Source organism: Lycorma delicatula, chromosome 1 (assembly GCF_047948215.1).
Source record: "Lycorma delicatula isolate Av1 chromosome 1, ASM4794821v1, whole genome shotgun sequence".
In the NCBI taxonomy this organism is placed as follows: domain Eukaryota; kingdom Metazoa; phylum Arthropoda; class Insecta; order Hemiptera; family Fulgoridae; genus Lycorma; species Lycorma delicatula.
In genome coordinates this window covers 236,996,515-237,015,472 of record NC_134455.1, presented here as the reverse complement: position 1 = coordinate 237,015,472, position 18,958 = coordinate 236,996,515, and the positions used below count along the sequence as shown (strand labels likewise).

General features: G+C 33.2%; 1 protein-coding gene across 3 annotated transcripts in view; it reads left to right on the top strand.

Moving 5' to 3' along the window:
- Positions 1-18,958, top strand: part of rept (RuvB-like helicase 2 rept) — a 390,162-nt gene that overhangs the window by 351,449 nt on the left and 19,755 nt on the right. For all 3 annotated transcript variants that reach the window (XM_075374509.1, XM_075374518.1, XM_075374525.1), the window contains exons 6-8: positions 6,333-6,442; positions 13,459-13,577; positions 15,218-15,330. In XM_075374509.1, coding sequence (XP_075230624.1) covers positions 6,333-6,442; positions 13,459-13,577; positions 15,218-15,330 — 342 coding nt within the window. The remainder of the gene's footprint in view (positions 1-6,332; positions 6,443-13,458; positions 13,578-15,217; positions 15,331-18,958) is intronic.

The following is an 18,958-nucleotide window of genomic DNA, read 5'->3' as shown; positions in this document are numbered from 1 at the left end:
CACTTCCTCAATTGAATAAAGCATTTTAGAAGAACACAACAAAGAACTGACTATACTGGTCTAAACATGAACAGTTTATAAAAATCAAAGAATAGATCAGAGTTGGTTGAAAGATTATCACTTTTAACTACATATGTAGTCCAGCATTCTCATTAAGGTTTTTAACATACACATGTAACAGTGGTTTTTTTTTTTTTTTTTTTTTTTTTTTTTTTTTTAGGGCGAAAAACGGTTGAACGTTATCATCGCCCGGAAAATAAATAAATAGATAAATAAATAAAAATAATTTAAGGTTTTTAGATAAAATTAAAACTTAAAACTACTATCACAGAAAAAAAATCCGGAATGGGTGTAAAAGGCCCATTCTCGGATAACAAAAACACTAATATGTAACTTAAAACTATGTTAAAAACTATCACATTAAAAATAAATAAAACTTAAAACTAAAAAAGGAGATAAAACTTAAAACTATTACGTTTACAGTCTTACAACTAATATCACAAAAATCTTACAATTAATATCACAGACGAATTTAAAAAAAAAAAAAAACAAAAAAAAATATGAATATATATAAAAAAAAAAAAAAAAAAAATCCGATAGGGAGTGTAAAAGGCTCCCTACTCGGATAACAAAAACAATACATAGGACAATACATACAATTACGAAAGAATACATACTTATTAAATTTTTTGCATTAACCCTATACTACGTAAAAATATAAACATCCGGTTTAAAACCTCCTTATCGTTACGCAAGATACCACGGATGTTACTAGGTAGTTTAAATTTACGACGCAATGCCGCATAACATATGCAGTCCACGAGTATGTGGCGCACAGTCACGCGGCAGTTGCATCTTGCGCATAGAGGTGGTTGTCCTCTTGTAAACAGGTACTCGTGTGTGACTCTCGTGTGTCCTATCCGCAATCGACAGAGAACTACTTCCTCACGCCGGGGTTTTCTGTATGAGGAGTTCCATGGTAACACAGAATCTTTAATCTGACGGAGTTTATTATCAACGGTAGCTGTCCAATCATCTTGCCACCTTGTTCTTAATAATTGTTTTACATAGTTAATGAAATCAGAAGTAGCAACTCGGGTGGTGAAAGGAGGCTGGTTACATGCTTCTTTGGCAGCGGAATCTGCATGTTCATTACCTGGAATCCCTACGTGGCTAGGGACCCAGCAAAAACTTAATTCTGTGTTGCGATTATTCAACTCAGCGATTGCGTTGTAAATTTCAATGACGATAGGATGTTTGGAATAAAAGTTTTTTAAGGCTTGGAGAGCACTACATGAGTCACTGCAAATAAGAATTTTTCTATATTTAGGGTTAATGATGTTTAGAGCCTTATTTATAGCGTATAGTTCAGCGGTAAACACACTCGTAATACCGGGTAGACCAAACATATAAGTTCTCTCATTAACAACAAATGCACACCCAACTGTATCATTTTGTTTCGATCCATCAGTGTATACAACCGCGTCTGGTTTCATCTTGGAGAGAACACACTGAAACATTTGCTGAAAGACAATAGATGGTGTTGATTGTTTATTGTATGTGGTCAGGTCAAAATTAAAATTTATAAGGTTTATTCTCCACAGAGGATATGAGCAAGGATATATAGGAAAGAATGACGGTTTGTCAACATTTATATGCTGCAGCAGACGCCAGGTACGGATACCTACCGGTGCAGTACGACGTGGATGGTCCTCATACTTTCCTAGATTAGGATTTCTAAAGACAGACTCAAGAGCCGGGTGATTTGGTTGTCCACTGAGACGAGCAAAATACGATAATAAAAGCTGGTCTCGTCTATCCCAAAGTGATGGTTCACCACAGTCTACCAGTAAGCTTGCGACAGGACTAGATCTAAACGCACCTGTGGCAAGCCGAAGGAAAGCATGATGTACACTATCCAGCATTTTAAGCACGGTTTGACGAGCTGATGAGTAGGCCACACAACCGTAATCTAAACGGGAGCGAACAAAGGAATAGTAAAAACGTATCATACATGATCTATCGGCTCCCCAGTTGGTGTTAGTAAGGACTCGCATCATATCTAGAATTTTGGAACATTTTGTTTTCAATTCTTTTAAATGTTTGACCCAAGTAAGACGGCTATCAAAAATTAAACCTAAAAACTTAACGTAAGTAGAGATAATAATAGTCTCACCGTTCAGAAAAATTTGCGGAATAGAAGGGTTTCGTAGCCGAGAAAAAACTACACATTTTGTTTTTTCGGATGAAAATGTGAAACCAGTAATCCTGGACCAAGCTTCAAGGTGATGTATAGTGTTCTGCAGTAGTCTCTCTGCTGTAGGTGCCGAACGGCTTGCAATGGAGATAGCAAAGTCGTCAGCAAATAGAGAGCATGAGACAGGAGCCTGAACACATTTGGTAATATCATTTATGGCTACAGAAAATAAGGTGGCACTTAATACACTACCTTGGGGCACTCCATTCTCCAAGATGACACTATCTGAGAGCGAATCATCCACACGAACACGAGCCGTTCGGTGATTTAAGAATCCCCGGATAAAAGCAAGCATATTGCCCTTGATTCCCCATTTTTGGAGAGTGTTAAGAATACCACGTCGCCAGGCTGTGTCATACGCCTTTTTTATATCAAAGAAGATAGCGACGAGGTGTTGCCGATTGAGGAAAGCGTTTTGTATGGCTGTTTCTAGTGACACTAAATGGTCAATGGAAGATCGTCCTTGTCGAAAACCACACTGTTCTGGAGATAGAAAGCCATGTTTCTCCAAGTACCATGTAAGTCTGCGATTTACCATTCTCTCCATTATTTTACACAAAACGCTTGTTAATGAAATATTGCGATAGCTTGAGGGGTTCGTCTGGTCTTTACCAGGTTTTGGTACTGGTATAATAAATGCTTCTGACCAGCCGGGTGGGAAGACTTGTTCGGAGAATAAACCGTTGAAAATATTCAAAAGTTGTTGTAGTGCCGAATTAGGAAGGTGTGAAAGCATGGAAAGGCGAATGTTGTCCGGTCCAGGGGAAGTGTGCCGTGAATTTTTAAGTGCATGTAACAATTCTTTAAATACGAATGGAGTGTTTAATTCACCAACCGAATCACCAATGTTTAACGACAACACCTCCATTTGTATCTTGTACCGTTGAAAATCGTAATTATATGATGAGGTGAGAGACACCGAGCGGAAAGATTTTGCTAGACTATTTGCCACTTCCGACGATGATGAAAGGAGTTCTCCTTCATCAATAAGACCAAGAATAGATTGTTTCGGTGATCCGAAGATTGCACGAATTTTCTTCCATACAGTAGACGTGGAAGTAGTGCGTGAGATAGTGCTCACGTATTTCGTCCATGAATTCCTCTTAGCGTCCAAGAATACTCGACGGCACACCGCTCTAGCCCTGCGGTATAAATTTAGATGTTCTGTTGTAGGCCTACGATTAAATTTACGTAGTGCCTGCCGTCGATTCCTAATAGCATTTTTGCATTCATCGTTCCACCATGGAACGAAAGGTCGTCTAGGATTACCCGATGTTTGTGGGATATATCTGTTGGCATTCTTAAGTATCATGGACGTAAAAGAAGAATATTGGTCGTGGATGTTCGCTCCATCGTCATACTGAGATTGGAATGCTTTACGGTATCCGTTCCAATCTGCCTTTTCAACAATCCATCTCCGTGGCCTTCTTTTAATCTCGCAGTCTACACCGAAACTAATAATAATTGGTCTATGATCACTGCTGTGAAAGTCATCACAAATCGACCAATTAAAATGAGGGAGCATTCGGTGAGCATATGGAAAGATCAAGGTTAGATACAGCACCAGTTGATAAGGACATAAATGTGTGTGATCCATTATTCAGTAGGCAAAGGTCAAAATCTTGTCTCAATCTGTTTATCATATTTCCTCGAGTGGAGCAGAAGGTTGAGCCCCAGGAAATATGATGGGCATTGAAGTCTCCTACTATTAACGATGGAGACGGTATTTGTGTAAGGAGATTTGAGACATCTAAAGCACTGAACTCAGTGTTCGGTGAGAGATACAGATTGCAGATATGCAATTTGAAGGGAATAGTGACCTTTACTGCAACAGCAGGAATGACAGTGGTTAGTTGAATTCTTGTAGCTGACACCCCATTCTTCATGAAAATCGCTACTCCACCACTCTCCCTACTGTCTACTAGGCAGTCGTATCTCTCGCAGAAGTATCCTCTAAGTGTAATTCGGTCATGTTGTAGAAGGTGAGTTTCCTGGAAACACATGATTAGTGGATCATGTGTGTGCACCCGTACTCTAATATCTTCAATGCGGGACCGAATACCTCTAACATTCCACTGAATAATGTTCATAAGTGTAAAAAACAAATAAAAACATAAATTTCGGAAACTATATAAAAATTAGTTGTACGTGATTCGGTTTTTCTTTTTTGTATTTTTTATTTTAAAGAACTCCGATGCCCTAGGGTCGGGTGGTTCTTCAACCATATCCTCCAGTATATGAGGTGATGGTGGAGGAGATTTATTTGAATGGGATGCTGTAGTTGACATCCCAGAAGAGATAGTTATGTGGGTTCCCTTTATGGGGAGCTTATTAGGTGGCTTACTGCCAGCTGTGATAGTCGCTATTCGTGGCGGTACGACTTTGAGAATAGGAACTTTCGTATGTATCATACTGTTTGATTCACTAGCTGCGACGGAGGACTTTTTATTCATTTTTGTCAGCTCTGAGATAGTGGCTGTAAGTGAAGCTACTTGATCAGATAGCATCTGAACAAGTTTTTTAAGCTCATTGCAGGATCCGCACTGCTGATTATTAGCATTTGTAGGAATTTGTTTAGTTGTAGCGGTGGCAAAAGATACGTCTGGTTTAACCAGGTTCCGTGAGTTGTTTATCTTTTTATATTCTCTACGTGCAGCCGGAAAAGATAGTTTTTGCTCCGTACAGATTTTGAGAATTGCCTTTTCTTCTTTAAAAGTTGGGCAATCTCGGGAGCGGGCTGTATGTGGACCACTGCAGTTTGCACATTTTTCACTTTCTTCGCAGTTAGTGTCGTTGTGACCTTCTTTACCACATCGAGCACAGATCTCAGTTTTCGTGCAAGATGTTGTAGTATGACCAAAACCTTGGCATCTGAAACATCGCCGTGGGTTGGGTATGAATGGTCGTACCCGAACCGAGAGGTAACCCACTTTAATCTTTTCTGGTGGAACAGGGAGATTGAATGTTAATATAAGAGACGGTGTCGGTTCTTCTGTTCCGTTCTGCCGTTTCATTATACGTTTCACTTCAACAACATCTTGGTGGCAAAGCTCGTCAACTATTTCATTGATATGTATATCTAAGAGGTCTCGACAAAAAATTACACCCCTGCTCGTATTTAAAGTTTTGTGGCTTTCAGCACTTATATTTATACCACCCATATTACGGAGACGTAAGATTGATCGACTCTGTTCGTCGTTGAATGTTTCAACCAGAATCGATCCGTCGCGTAATTTCCTGATGTTCTTTGGGGAGCCACTTGCACCTGTTAAGAGTTTTATTTATAAGGAAAGGTGAAACCTTTTGGAGGGAGCCACCTTCCTGACTATTTCGGAGAACAATGAATCGAATATTTTTAGTGTTCAAGTCTAACGATTTGTAGTTCTCTTCCATAGGACTTTTATCCTCGTCAGACAAAGCTGACCGAGGTCTCTTCGCAAGACATAATTTGGTGGTTTTTTCAGATGGACCACCAACCATCATTGTGTTTATTGTTGGAACTGAAATTTTGGTCCCACGAGTACCGGCGAAAAATGGACCACTCCAGCAGAGCGCACGCGTACTGGAGCTAGAGCTAAGTACAACTGGGTTCGCCCTGGTGCCCAGAGGACATCGTTCAAGACTCACTACGTAGAGCCATTCACCCATCGGCACGATTTGTTCCCACCTTGGGTTACGGTTGCGTTTCGTAAGATGTCGCAACACCACCGAGTGTTAATTTAAGAAATATCAGTGTAGGATGTTGTTGTGTAATTGTGTAAGTGTGTATGTTGTAATTTATGTAGTGTTCTTGGTGTAGTATATGTGTATGATGTAAAGTATTCTGCAGCTCACTGTATAGTGGGAAGAATAGCTGCAGAGGCTAGGCCCGTGGGGACGCCAACCCCCAAAGTCTTAAAGAATAAGACTCCCTGCCGGGGATGTAACAGTGGTGCTAGTAGTAGCAGTGATGGTAGCATCATTAAAAGATGACACTCAAATAACTGCAGTTCTAAACCACTTGGTATGGTTTTAAGTTGCCCTATATTTTTTTTTCTTTATTTCTTCTGTTAATTTTTTTTTTATAAATATTCAGGTCCAAGCAGGTGATGTTATTACAATTGATAAAGCCACTGGTAAGATCAGCCGTCTTGGAAGATCATTCACTCGTGCCAGAGATTATGATGCTACTGGCCCTCAAACCAGGTACCATTATCAATATCTATTTAATTTTTTGTGTAATTAAAAAAATAATTATCATAATTTCATAACATTAGCTTTGTATAGTATCTTGTCATATAGAAATGACTTCTTGTATTAATGTGGAATTTTGCCATCACTATATTGATTACGCTGGCCTGAGTGAATTTTGAAATAGATACATTAATGAGTATTTTATAAAGTATTTTTTATGCTGAAATAGAAAATGCAATTAAAAACTTTATTCTTATTCAGATGTGTTTTACCGTAGGAACAAAGGTTTTCAGACTTCCTTGCCATTGCTCTGTCAAGCCTTCTAGCTATCCTATTCCTCTCAATTATAAAAAATGTATATATTGTGTTATTCAACTTATTCTTGTTAAAATGGTGTTCTACTTCCAAAAAAAACCATATTGGCATCAAAGTTTCATACCATTAAAATTTACTATTAAGTCCATTCAATAACATTAAAGTCCAGTGTCAAACTTTATCTTGGATCCTCCACACATGTTTGCTCTCTTGACTTCCTAGAAAATTAAATTCATACTGTTCTTTCTCTTGCCTTTCGAGAATTAAATTTATACTATTCTTTCTCAGTATGAAACTTAACTTGAAGATGTTCAGACTTCTTTGTTTTGCAGAACTTGTAACGGTGCATGAAATGATGTATAGAAGATAATGAAATGACTCTTTTGTTTTACATAGATAAAATATGGATTTTATAATATATTCAAATAATTATTTCCTTTCCCAAATCACAGGATCTATATATTCTGCATGCATGTCTTGATTTTTCAGAAAAGCAGGCCAAATGCTTGTTATAAACAGCTAATGTTAAGGAATGATTACTATAATCTTTTTCCTTTTAATCTTTATAGTTATTCCTTTAGTGTTATTTTATGTAAATATATAAAGAGTATAAGTTTTATCAATTTTTTAACTTTATTTGTTTCACTAAAAGGTCATAACAAGAATGTTAAAATTTCTTCCCTAAAATATAAAAAAGAGAAATTAATGATTGCAATCAAGCATACTCCTGCAGTTACTATAAGAACAAACAAATATAACTTACATTTAATCATTTTTCATTTAAGGATGTCTCAGTAAGAATGCTGGATTTAATCAGGTGAATAAATTATTTTATTTAATGAATTGGTATATATTTTTATATCATTACAATGGACACATTTGCAATTTAAATATAAAAACAGTATTTGGCATCGTCCCCAACACTTCATTTAATCATTTTGCCACTCTATCGATGAAATTCACAGTTTTTTTCATAAAACTGAAATTTGAAGCCAACAAACACTTAATTTCTACATTTCACTTTATGAAATTTTTGCACTAATTTTGTTGTTTTCATTTCCATGAAAAACCTATACCACAGTTTTGAATTGTTTCTGTTTATTGAAACATTGAATCTCTCCTTAAAATAATTGTGTAAAATTTGTTTTTTTTTTCCTTTTTTCTATCAAAGTAATAGCATCCAAAACTCTTAACGTCATTTCTTTATGCATTGGAACTATTCTCAGATGATTGTACTTTGTATATTATTTTATATGCAAAATTATTAATAGGAAAAGAATACATACACATAAGTGTGGATTTGGCTGTCATTTTCTTAACATTCTAGGGCTAAAATAAAAAATCACTTTTAAGTAGATCAAAATATATAATTGTAGTTTTTCATTGCAGTTAAATATTACAATAATAAATATAATTACCTTAAAATTGTAATGCAATAAAAACCTGTTAAATGTAATTAATCATTGGAAATTTTATTTACTCAGGAAATTCAATTGTTAATAGAAAAATATTTTAATAAAATTGTAGGTTAAATTTAATGCACTTTGAAAACATTTCTGAAAATTTGTGACACTACTTGTAGACATGAACAAAAGGAAAAAACTAAACTTTACTTACATTTTTGGTGCCATTAGTAAATTACTAATCTCTTGAAAAGTAATGAGATAAAAGAGTAAGCTGAAAAATGATGCACATGCCCAGTTATTTCTGTAATAAAGGTTGAACAACCCAAGAACCACCTTCATGTTGTTCTACCTTAAATTCATTTTAAACCTTGTCTTACAAAACCATGCAGCCGCAATAAATATGAATTCAGCATGTATGATTCTGTCACTTGTATGTGCAAATGCAATTATTGCTTTATGCATATAATAAAGTTTGATCATAATCTGTAAGTTATCACTTATCTGGTGCCATGGCATGCCAGTGAAAATCAATAAAAAATTTTGTTGAGTCTTTTGTTATTGACATTTACTAGTGATAACATCATTTGTAATGCTTTACACCATTATTCATTTCAGTGAAAGAACGTATTTCATTCTCTATGTTATTCTGTTGCTTAATATGGTACGATATAGTTTTATAGTTCATTTGTATAAGACTTTTATTCAGTGTTATTTTCATTAATTCTTACAAAAACACAGGTTTTTATGCCAACCGGGTTTTAATGATGAGTGATTCTGTTGTGAAACATAAATCGGGAAAACTGCTATCAGAAAGAAATTCATTTGTTTTATTTCAATAATGAGCTTCCTAACTTGAACAAAGTATTTAATGCTATAACTACTGCTTCTGAACTGCTGAATTTTTCTAGAACTATATTATTTGTTTTAAAATCAATGAATATTTGTTTCATTTCCTGAAAAAATAATTCTTTATTGATTGAATGCATAAATGATTCATGGCAGAGGAAATATTTAAGAGAAATAAAGAGATTTCATGGTAAGGGTAAGACAATCTGTTATCTTGATGAAACTTGGGTTAATGTGGGACATGTACAGGAAGTTATGGTGGGATAAAGAAATAAAAGAAAAAGAAAGATGCTTTTATGAAAGGTTTGGCTACTGAGGTGAAAACTCTGGCTGGAAAATCCAGTAAAACGTATAGGAACAATATTAATACAAGTAGGAAGTGAAAATGGGTTTTTTAATTGTGGTTTGTGGGTATTTGAATCCAGGTCTTCCCAAGAGTATTATCACAATGAAATGAATGGTTACAATTTTATGCAGTGGTTTAAAAAATTGACAAATTGTTGATGAAGGATCCATTATAGTAATGGATAATGCACCATGTCATTATGTGTAAATTGAAAAATTCCAAATGCTTTGATCCAAAAATTGGAAATTGCCGAATGACAAAAATTGTGTTCACCGAAGGCGTGTCAAATGTAGAACTTTTAAAAATAGTAAAATAAGTTAAATAAAAATATATTCATTATCAAATAGATGAAATCACAAAAAAATGATGTCATGTGTCATGTTCTGTTTTCCTCTATTATAATTTTAACCTGATGAAAGACTATATTGGGAGTAGTAACACAATATTTAAGTTAAGTGATGTAAAACATTTATTGATAGATGTTGAATTGAGTAGATGCAGATGCTTGAAAAAACTACATTCAACATGTATTAAAGAAAAAAAAAGCATGGGAAGTGAATAGTTTATGTGAAAATATTATTGATGACGTTATGATAAATTTGAGAAACAATGACAATAGATCAGCAGACAGCAGCTTATGAGTATTGAAGAAACACATTGAGATAAATTTTTTTTTTTGTTTTACTTGATGAAATTTTAATGCAGCAGTAATATTCTTTCTTTTTTTTACTTCAGTCATTGGACTGGTTTGATGCAGCTCTCCAAGATTCCCTATCTAGTGTCAGTTGTTTTCATTTCGATATACCCTGTACATTCTACTTCCCTAATAATTTGTTTTACATTCCAAACATTGCCTGCCTGTACAATTTTTCCCATCTATCTGTCCCTACAATATCAAAGCAACTATTCCAGGATGCCGTAAGATGTGGCCTATATAAGTCTTGTCTCTTCTTTTAGCTATATTTTTCCAAATGCTTCTTTCTTCTTCAATTTGCTGCAACACCTCTTCATTTATCACTTTATCCACCCATCTGATTTTTAACATTCTCCTATAGCACCACAATTCAAAGCTTTTAATCTTTTCTTCTCAGTTATTTCGATTCCCCAAGTTTCACTTCCATATAAAGCTACACTTCAAACATATACTTTAAAAAATGTTTACCTGATGTTTAAATTAATTTTTGATGTAACCAAATTATATTTGTGACTGAAAACTCGTTTCACCTGTGCTATTCAGCATTTTATATCGTCCTGCTTCATCCATCTTTAGTAATTCTATTTCCCAAATAATAAAATTCTTCTATCTCCGTAGTATTTTCTCATCCTATATTTATATTCAGTGGTCCATCTACTTCATTTCTACTACATTTCATTACTTTCGTTTTGTTCTTGTTTATTTTCATAGGGTAGTTTCTTGTGTAGGACTTCATCCATGCCATTCATTGTTTCATCTAATTGTTTTTACTCTCAGCTAGAATTACTATTTTTTTTTTTGTCTTCAGTCATTTGACTGGTTTGATGCAGCTCTAGGGTTTGATTACCTATCTAGTGCTAGTTGTTTCATTTCAGTATACCCTCTACATCCTACATCTCTAACAATTTGTTTTACATGTTCCAAACGTGGCCTGCCTACACAATTTTTTCCTTCTATCTGTCCTTCCAATATTAAAGCGACTATTCCAGGATGCCTTAGTATGTGGCCTATAAGTCTGTCTCTTCTTTTAACTATATTTTTCCAAATGCTTCTTTCTTCATCTATTTGCCGCAATACCTCTTCATTTGTCACTTTATCCACCCATCTGATTTTTAACATTTGTTTTGCTTGTGCTATTTGGCATTTTATATCGCTCCTGCTTCGTCCATCTTTAGTAATTCTACTTCCCAAATAACAAAATTCTTCTACCTCCATATTCTTTTATCCTTTTTTTTTCACATTCAGTGGTCCATCTTTGTTATTTCTACTACATTTCATTACTTTTGTTTTGTACTTGTTTATTTTCATGCGATAGTTCTTGCGTAGGACTTCATCTATGCCATTCATTGTTTCTTCTAAATCCTTTTTACTCTCGGCTAGAATTACTATATCATCAGCAAATCGTACCATCTTTATCTTTTTACCTTGTACTGTTACTCCGGATCTAAACTGTTCTTTAACATCATTAACTGTTAGTTCTATGCAAAGATTAAAAAGTAACGGGGATAGGAAACATCCTTGACTGACTCCCTTTTGTATTACTGCTTCTTTTTTATCTCTTCAATTATTACTGTTGCAGTTTGGTTCCTATAAATGTTAGCAGTTGTTCTTCTGTCTCTGTATTTGAACCCTAAATTTTTAATATTCTTTCTTACAATTTTTACTCTTAAGATAAATCTATCATTTTATTACAGTTTTCTAATTTTGTATTAAAATTTATTCGTACTTCATTTTTATATTATAACTAAAGAGAAGTGATTTTTCTCAAATTGATTCTGCTACATTGAATTAGAATCATCATACTGTTATGTTTTAATTTGTTGCATGGTTTTGTGAGATAAGAGTTAGATACATTTTCCCCACTAGAAACATAACATGCCAAGATAATTTATTAATTGTATCTACTTTTAATCAGTACACATTTAAATGTTACTCATAAGGAGGAGAAAAATTCCTTTTCAGTACTGTCACCAGTGATGAGAATTGGATGTACAACTATAACCTAGATGAAAAAAGTCAAAGCACAGAATAAAGTGATAAACCATACCCTCACTTGTAAAAATTCAGAGTACTGCCTTTGACCAAGAATATTTGCTGATTTTTGGGGTTCAAAATGATGTCAGCTTGCATGATCTGAAGAAAACATGCTGTGAGTTCTGTTTTACACGTGAAGTAATTATTGAAATATGTTTTTCACTTGGAAATCAACAGTTTGGGTAGTGTTGCAGCACGATAATGCTAGATCTCACATCACACAAATAAACCACCATGTCTTTTAAAAAATTCAGATTTTGTCATCTATATCTATTGTTTTGATCCAGTTTGGAAACCAATAATTACTGCCTGGTTCCTCAAAAGCACATCAAAGGGGCTACTCATTTCACAACAGATAATGAAGTGAAGCAAGGAACTCGAAGGAACTCAAACAAGGAAGTCAACAATCCTGAATTTTTCATTGACTGATTGCCAAGATTTATATAGCAAAAAAACAGTATATAGGTTTAAATATGTATAGATTATCAAATGCAAGCATTAATCTTTTACATAAGTAAATGAGAAAAAGAGACTAAAAGAAAATTTATTTATTTAAAACTTAAAATTTAAAACTTTAAAAACTTAAAATTTAAATTTATTTAAAACTTATTTCTACAATTAAGTTTTTCTTTTAACGTATATTTAACATAAAAACATATTCTGATAAAAAAATATATATGAAAAAAAAACAACATAAAATCTTAAATGATAGAATAATTTTTTCTTTTTGTCAAAACCACTTGTAATGTTACCTTATCCAGAGGATTTTGGTAGTAATAGATAATTAAAAAATTTGTTTTGTAAAATTTTGAAGTGGTGTTAATGAAATTTTTCAGGTTTTACAAATAAGACATCAAATAGCAATTCATGTTGTGAAATCAAAACTCTAACGTACATTTGCCAGTCAAGTAAAATACTTGAAATGCTGTCCAAAGATAGTGAAGAAACTTTAGCCGTGATATTGGACTGGTTGATACACTGTCATTAGCAGTTTGCTAAGAGATAATGAAAAAAAATTTACATTTTAGTTAGGAATTACCTATTGCTTTCAGCAGGTTATCAAATGGTAGAAATGTTTTTTTCTCCTTTCTTTCTGTACTAGAGCCTTGTTTTTCCTGATTTTAATCTTCTAAGTTGTAAATAACTTTAGGTATTCTTTATAAAAATGAAACTGTATGTATGCTCAATCTTTTTTTGTATTCTTTTAATTTTATTATTTTCCCAGTTTTGTAATATATTTTCCCAGTTTGGTCAAATGTTTTTTTTTATATTTCACTATTCATAATAATTCCATGTTTGTGTTAAATGAATAAATAATTAAGCATTTTGTTGTACGTTACCATTCATTTTAGTTTAGTTTAAACTAAATTATGGATATTTTTAACAGATTTGTTCAGTGTCCAGAAGGAGAACTTCAAAAGAGAAAAGAAGTTGTGCATACAGTGACACTACATGAAGTAGATGTTATTAATTCTAGGACACATGGTTTTCTTGCTCTATTTTCAGGTATTTTTTTCATCCATTAATTTTTATTTGTCTTATGTTTAAAAATTGCTTTTGCTATTTTTCCTTTGTTTGGATTACTGAAAGCATTCATTATAACTTAATAAAATCATGTTTCTGATTATGTAAAGAAAATTTACTTTTAACTTCATATTACATGTACTTCTCTAATTGTAATTAATCTAACTTTATATTGTGAAAAATTAATTATTTTGATGGGAGAACTGAGAAAATATTGCATGGCTTGATGTATATGTAGTTGAAACATTTAATGCTCAACAATTTGTTCCAGAAGTATTTTATATATTAACTGAATCATTTGACACTTTTCATGCACTGTGTGATTTACATTTCTTTTTTCATTCTCATTTATATTTCTTTGTTTTTTTCTCATTTACACTCTTTTTTTTTCATTTACACAAGATTTTAACACAAACAAGTTACTTCAATAACTGATTGAAAATAATTATTATTAAATGCATTTTGTAATTAATTTATTGAGTGTGTACTCTCTTTTAGTTAATTTATTAGGGAACAGTTTATTTGAATAATTCACAACCATCATATTACATACAGAGAGCTCTTGTATCATTTCACCTTATTTTTTTAATTGTGTTATTTTTCTACATTATGCTCTTTAAAAGTGCAAATTATTACTAATTGCAGCAGAATCAATAAATAATTGGAACTAAATAAAACAGGTTTCCAACAAGATTTTTATTCTGTTTGGTTCATTGATATTGTGTAATAAATTGATAGAACTGGAATATGAAACAAAATTAATGAATAAGGTTGTGAAGAAGTCACTTGCTGTATAAGTGGGATCATATTGCAGCTAGTGAAAATTGCCCTTGAACCTTTGGATTCTGCCATTCCCTGAGAAATTTAAAGAAGTACTGAAATTGGTAAGAGAGAATTTTTGGGCATGCAGTTTCCCATTATGCAAAGAACATTTGAACGATTGCTTTAATTCTCAATGCATAGATTACTACCTACACTGTAGGCGCTGTCAAAACAATACTTTTTTCATTGCTTATTAATCAATCTTTCTGTTAAATTTTAAGTTTGTTTGCTGTTTACTGTTTGTCTACAATTAAGTTTTTCTTTTAACGTATATTTAACATAAAAACATATTCTGATAAAAAAATATATATGAAAAAAAAACAACATAAAATCTTAAATGATAGAATAATTTTTTCTTTTTGTCAAAACCACTTGTAATGTTACCTTATCCAGAGGATTTTGGTAGTAATAGATAATTAAAAAATTTGTTTTGTAAAATTTTGAAAAATCAGATAAATTAATATTTCAAGAGATCACCTAAGTAATTGGTAAAGTAGTGCAGATATAAAATGAAAGTTTCCAGCATTTGTTTAGAAGGAGCTAAGAATCCTTGAGAATGCCTAGAAATGTAATGTTAATAAATTAGAAAAAATAAAACAGAAGTGGCTCTAGTCCTTACAAAATTGGTATATTTTATGTAAAATAATAATAATAATAACACTATCAGCTTCAATGAATTTTTATAAATAATAGTAAACTAGCATCTTATTTTTCTTAATCAGTAAATGATGTTCTTTGTACTTTTGTATTTGACTATTTATTAAGTGCTATGTTAATAAAGTATTTTATTTCATCTGCAGGTGACACTGGAGAAATTAAATCAGAAGTTAGAGAACAGATTAATGCCAAGGTTGGAGAATGGAGGGAAGAAGGAAAGGCAGAAATTATGCCTGGAGTATTGTTTATTGATGAGGTACAACTGTATTCATTTTTTGTTCATTTTTTGTATGTTACTTGGGAAAGTATGGTAATTATGACAGTAATTATATTTCCACGTTTCTGGATTTAGAGGTTAATGAAATATGTATAAATATAATAAAATGAGGGGTTTAAATTCTGTTGTGTATGAGAGTCGGCATACACTTTGGATACATAACTCCAGATTGGCTGAACAAAGAATCTTCAAATTTGAATGATATGACCTCTTTATATGGAGTATTGATGCTATTAAATTTTGGAATCTATGTCTTAAATGTGTGGGGAAGGTAAAGGGAATTAGGTGTCAAATTTGTTGAGGCTGGTTTTAATGAAAATTTTACCCACATCAGTTTTGAGTTCTTCTAAAAAAATAAAGATTTTCCTTCAAAATTTTCCTTGTATTCATTAATAATATTTTTAATTGAAATTATTATCTTCCTTCAGATTTACTGTTTATTATCCAATTTTTGATATGTGTTTTGGAAGTAATAAAACCAGCAGTATTTAAATTGACAGTTGTGTGCTGCATTTAGTTAGTACTGAATAAATATGTTTGAATAACATGTAATAGCATTTATTAGGTTCTGTTGTGTAAATTATTATTATTATTATGCTTTTACGGCCAACATGGGACCACTTAAGTCAATTTTAGTTGGATCTTTTCTGAGAAAAGCGTGTTATTTTACTCTTTCGAGCTGCCCAGTATTTCTTCATCCGTTCAGATCTTGCTTTCTTTTCTTCATCCGTAAACACCCTCTTCGTTGTATTTTGTCGTTTGTCTGTCTTTTGTTTAAATCTAATGCTCTTATCTTTTAGCTTTGTAATTTTTCCAGTTTTATTCTGTAGGTCAGTCAGGGAAATTCCCAATTCTTTCATATCTTCTCTAATTTCTTTGATCCATCCTACTTCTAGCTTTTGGAACCAGAGCTTTTCAATGATATTTCTTGACAGTCTTGTTTGCGGTGTCCTTATGAGATGACCGAAGAAAGAGATTCTTTTTTTCCGCATAGTATCAGTAACAGGCTCTATTTCTCGATACACCACCTCATTTGGCACAATCCACCATTGGCCTTCTTTTTGGTGTTTTTTATTGATACACGTTCTGACAATTCTCCTCTCTATTTTCAGAATTTTTTCAATTCGGTTTTTCTGAGTGATTTTGAAAAGGGTCTCGCTTCCGTAGGTGACTTCTGGCTGTACTACAGTTTTATAATGTTTAAGTTTTGTTTTAGCAGAAAGGCATTTTTTGTTATATGTTGACCAGTTAATTTTTGGGATTTAATCATTTTATTTGTCCTGTTTTGCCATGTCACTTTTTCATTTAAATTATAAGTTATTATTTCCCCTAGATATTTAAATTGTTTTACTATTTTAATTTTCTGATTGTTTACCGTAATGTGCTCTATTACCAGAGGATCTATGGCCATTAGTTCAGTTTTTTCGAAAGAGATATGAAGCCCTATCTTTTGTGCTAGGTTTTGAAGGCTCATGATTTGTGTTTTGGCTTCTTGAATATTATTTGCTAAAAGAGCGAGGTCATCTGCAAATCCTAGGCAATTTAGTGTGATGGAGTTTTTCTTAGTACCCATTTTTATATTTTTGGGATTTATTTCATACCATTTTCTCATGACAAATTCGAGGGCGCAGTTAAAAAGGAGTGGCGAGAGGCCGTCTCCTTGCCTCAATCCAGTTTTTATGTAGAAGGGTTGAGAGAGTTCACCTCTGAATTTCACTCTGGACTGGGTATTGGTTAAAGTTAATTTTATCATGTTTACGAGTTTAGGGTGAAGGCCCAGGTTTCTCAGAATATTCAGCATGGATGGTCGGTGTATACAATCATAGGCCCTTTTAAAGTCGACGAAGGTGATTATTAGTTGTTTTTTCCGTCTTTTATATAAGTCCATCATAAGTTTTAGGGATATTATTTGTTCCGGGCAACCTCTCCATGGCCTAAATCCCCCTTGGTATTCCCCAAGTTCCAGTTCAAGTTGGTCTTTGCATCGGTTGTATATGATTCTCGACAGGATTTTGTATGTGCAATTCAGAAGAGATATGCCTCTGTAGTTTTCCGGATTAGTTTTATCCCCTTTTTTATGTAATGGATGGATGAGGGCTGTGGTCCAGTGTTCTGGAAGTTTTTCTTCGTTCCATATTTTCACGAGGCATAGATGTAGGGAAGTTTTGACTGAATAAACTGATGAGTGTTTCCAGAGTTCTGCGAAAAGCTGGTCTTCTCCGCTTGCTTTGTAGTTTTTTATTTCATTTAAGGCTGCGAGAACTTCTTGAATTGTTGGCGGGTTGATATTTACCGGTGAAGTTTTAACTGGAGTTTCAGTGTCAATCTCAAAAAGCTCTGTTGAGCTCTGTCGTCACAGTTGAGGAGTCTGTTGAAGGTTTCTGCCAAAATTTCAGCATTTTCTTTATTGGTGTGGGCCATATTTCCTTTTTTTCCTCTCAGCATAAGGGTGGGTGGTTCATATCTTTGAAGAGCCTGACCAAAAATTTTATAATAGTCTCGGAAATTAGTTTTCTTGGAAGTTTCTTCTATTTGCTGAATCAAGTTTTTTTGGGCTTGTCGTTTGGTTCCTCTTATAATTTTCTGAGTTATTTTCCTTTGTTTGGTGAATTCATGGTTAGATTCTTCAGTTTTCTGGGTTTGGTGGTTGATCCAAGCCCGGTGTCGGTCTTTGCTTTGTCACATTCTTCATTCCACCATTGGTGTTTTTTTCTTGGGTTTATAGGGGCTAGTTCTTCAGCTATTTCTTTCAGTTGGGATGTCAGTTCTTTTAAATTATTAGTTAATTTGATTTTTTTTGTTGTTTCTTCAAAGATGGCATTGTTTATTAATTTATGTGGATCATAAGCTCTTTTCTTTTTAGGTTGGGATTTTTTCTTTTTATGCGGGGTGAATTTTATTTTAACTTTAATTAAGTAATGGTCCGATCCAGTATCTGTTCCTCTTAAGACTTTTACATTATAAATCTCCTTGTGATAATTCCGGTCCATGCAAACATGATCCAGTTGCCATTCTCCTTTTTTCCAATCTGGGTGTTTCCAAGTCTTCAATTTGTTTGGTTTTCTCATAAAATAGGTGGATTTTGAGATCATATTATGGTTTCTGCAAAATTCGACAAGTCTTTGGCCGTTCTTGTTAGTTTTCTTTTGGGCAGGCCATTTTCCGATAATTGTTGTGTAAATATTTTAAGGTATTCCGTGTTTTTATAATGCTTATGGTAATCATATTGAAATACGATCAGTTTATTGAAATATATCAATAAATATATATATTGGTTTGCAAACTCTATTATACTTGTAATTTTAAATAATTTTTTCATATTGCACATAGTGAACTGCTTGTAATGTCAATATGTTGTTACATATTTTAGTCATATAGTTTGTTTTTTTTTTTAATTATTTTCATTCTACTCTACTTTCCTTGGTACAAAACAATTGTAATTTTTCTTTATTCACTATTTAAAAAACTACTAATGGAGGTAGCAACATATTTTAGCTCAGTATGTCAAACTGGTGTCAGCTGTCAGATAACAGATTTCAGACATTGACAGTGGTTGGACTTCAACCATCTGAAACCAGTCTGGTGCATTTCATCAAACATTTTTGCT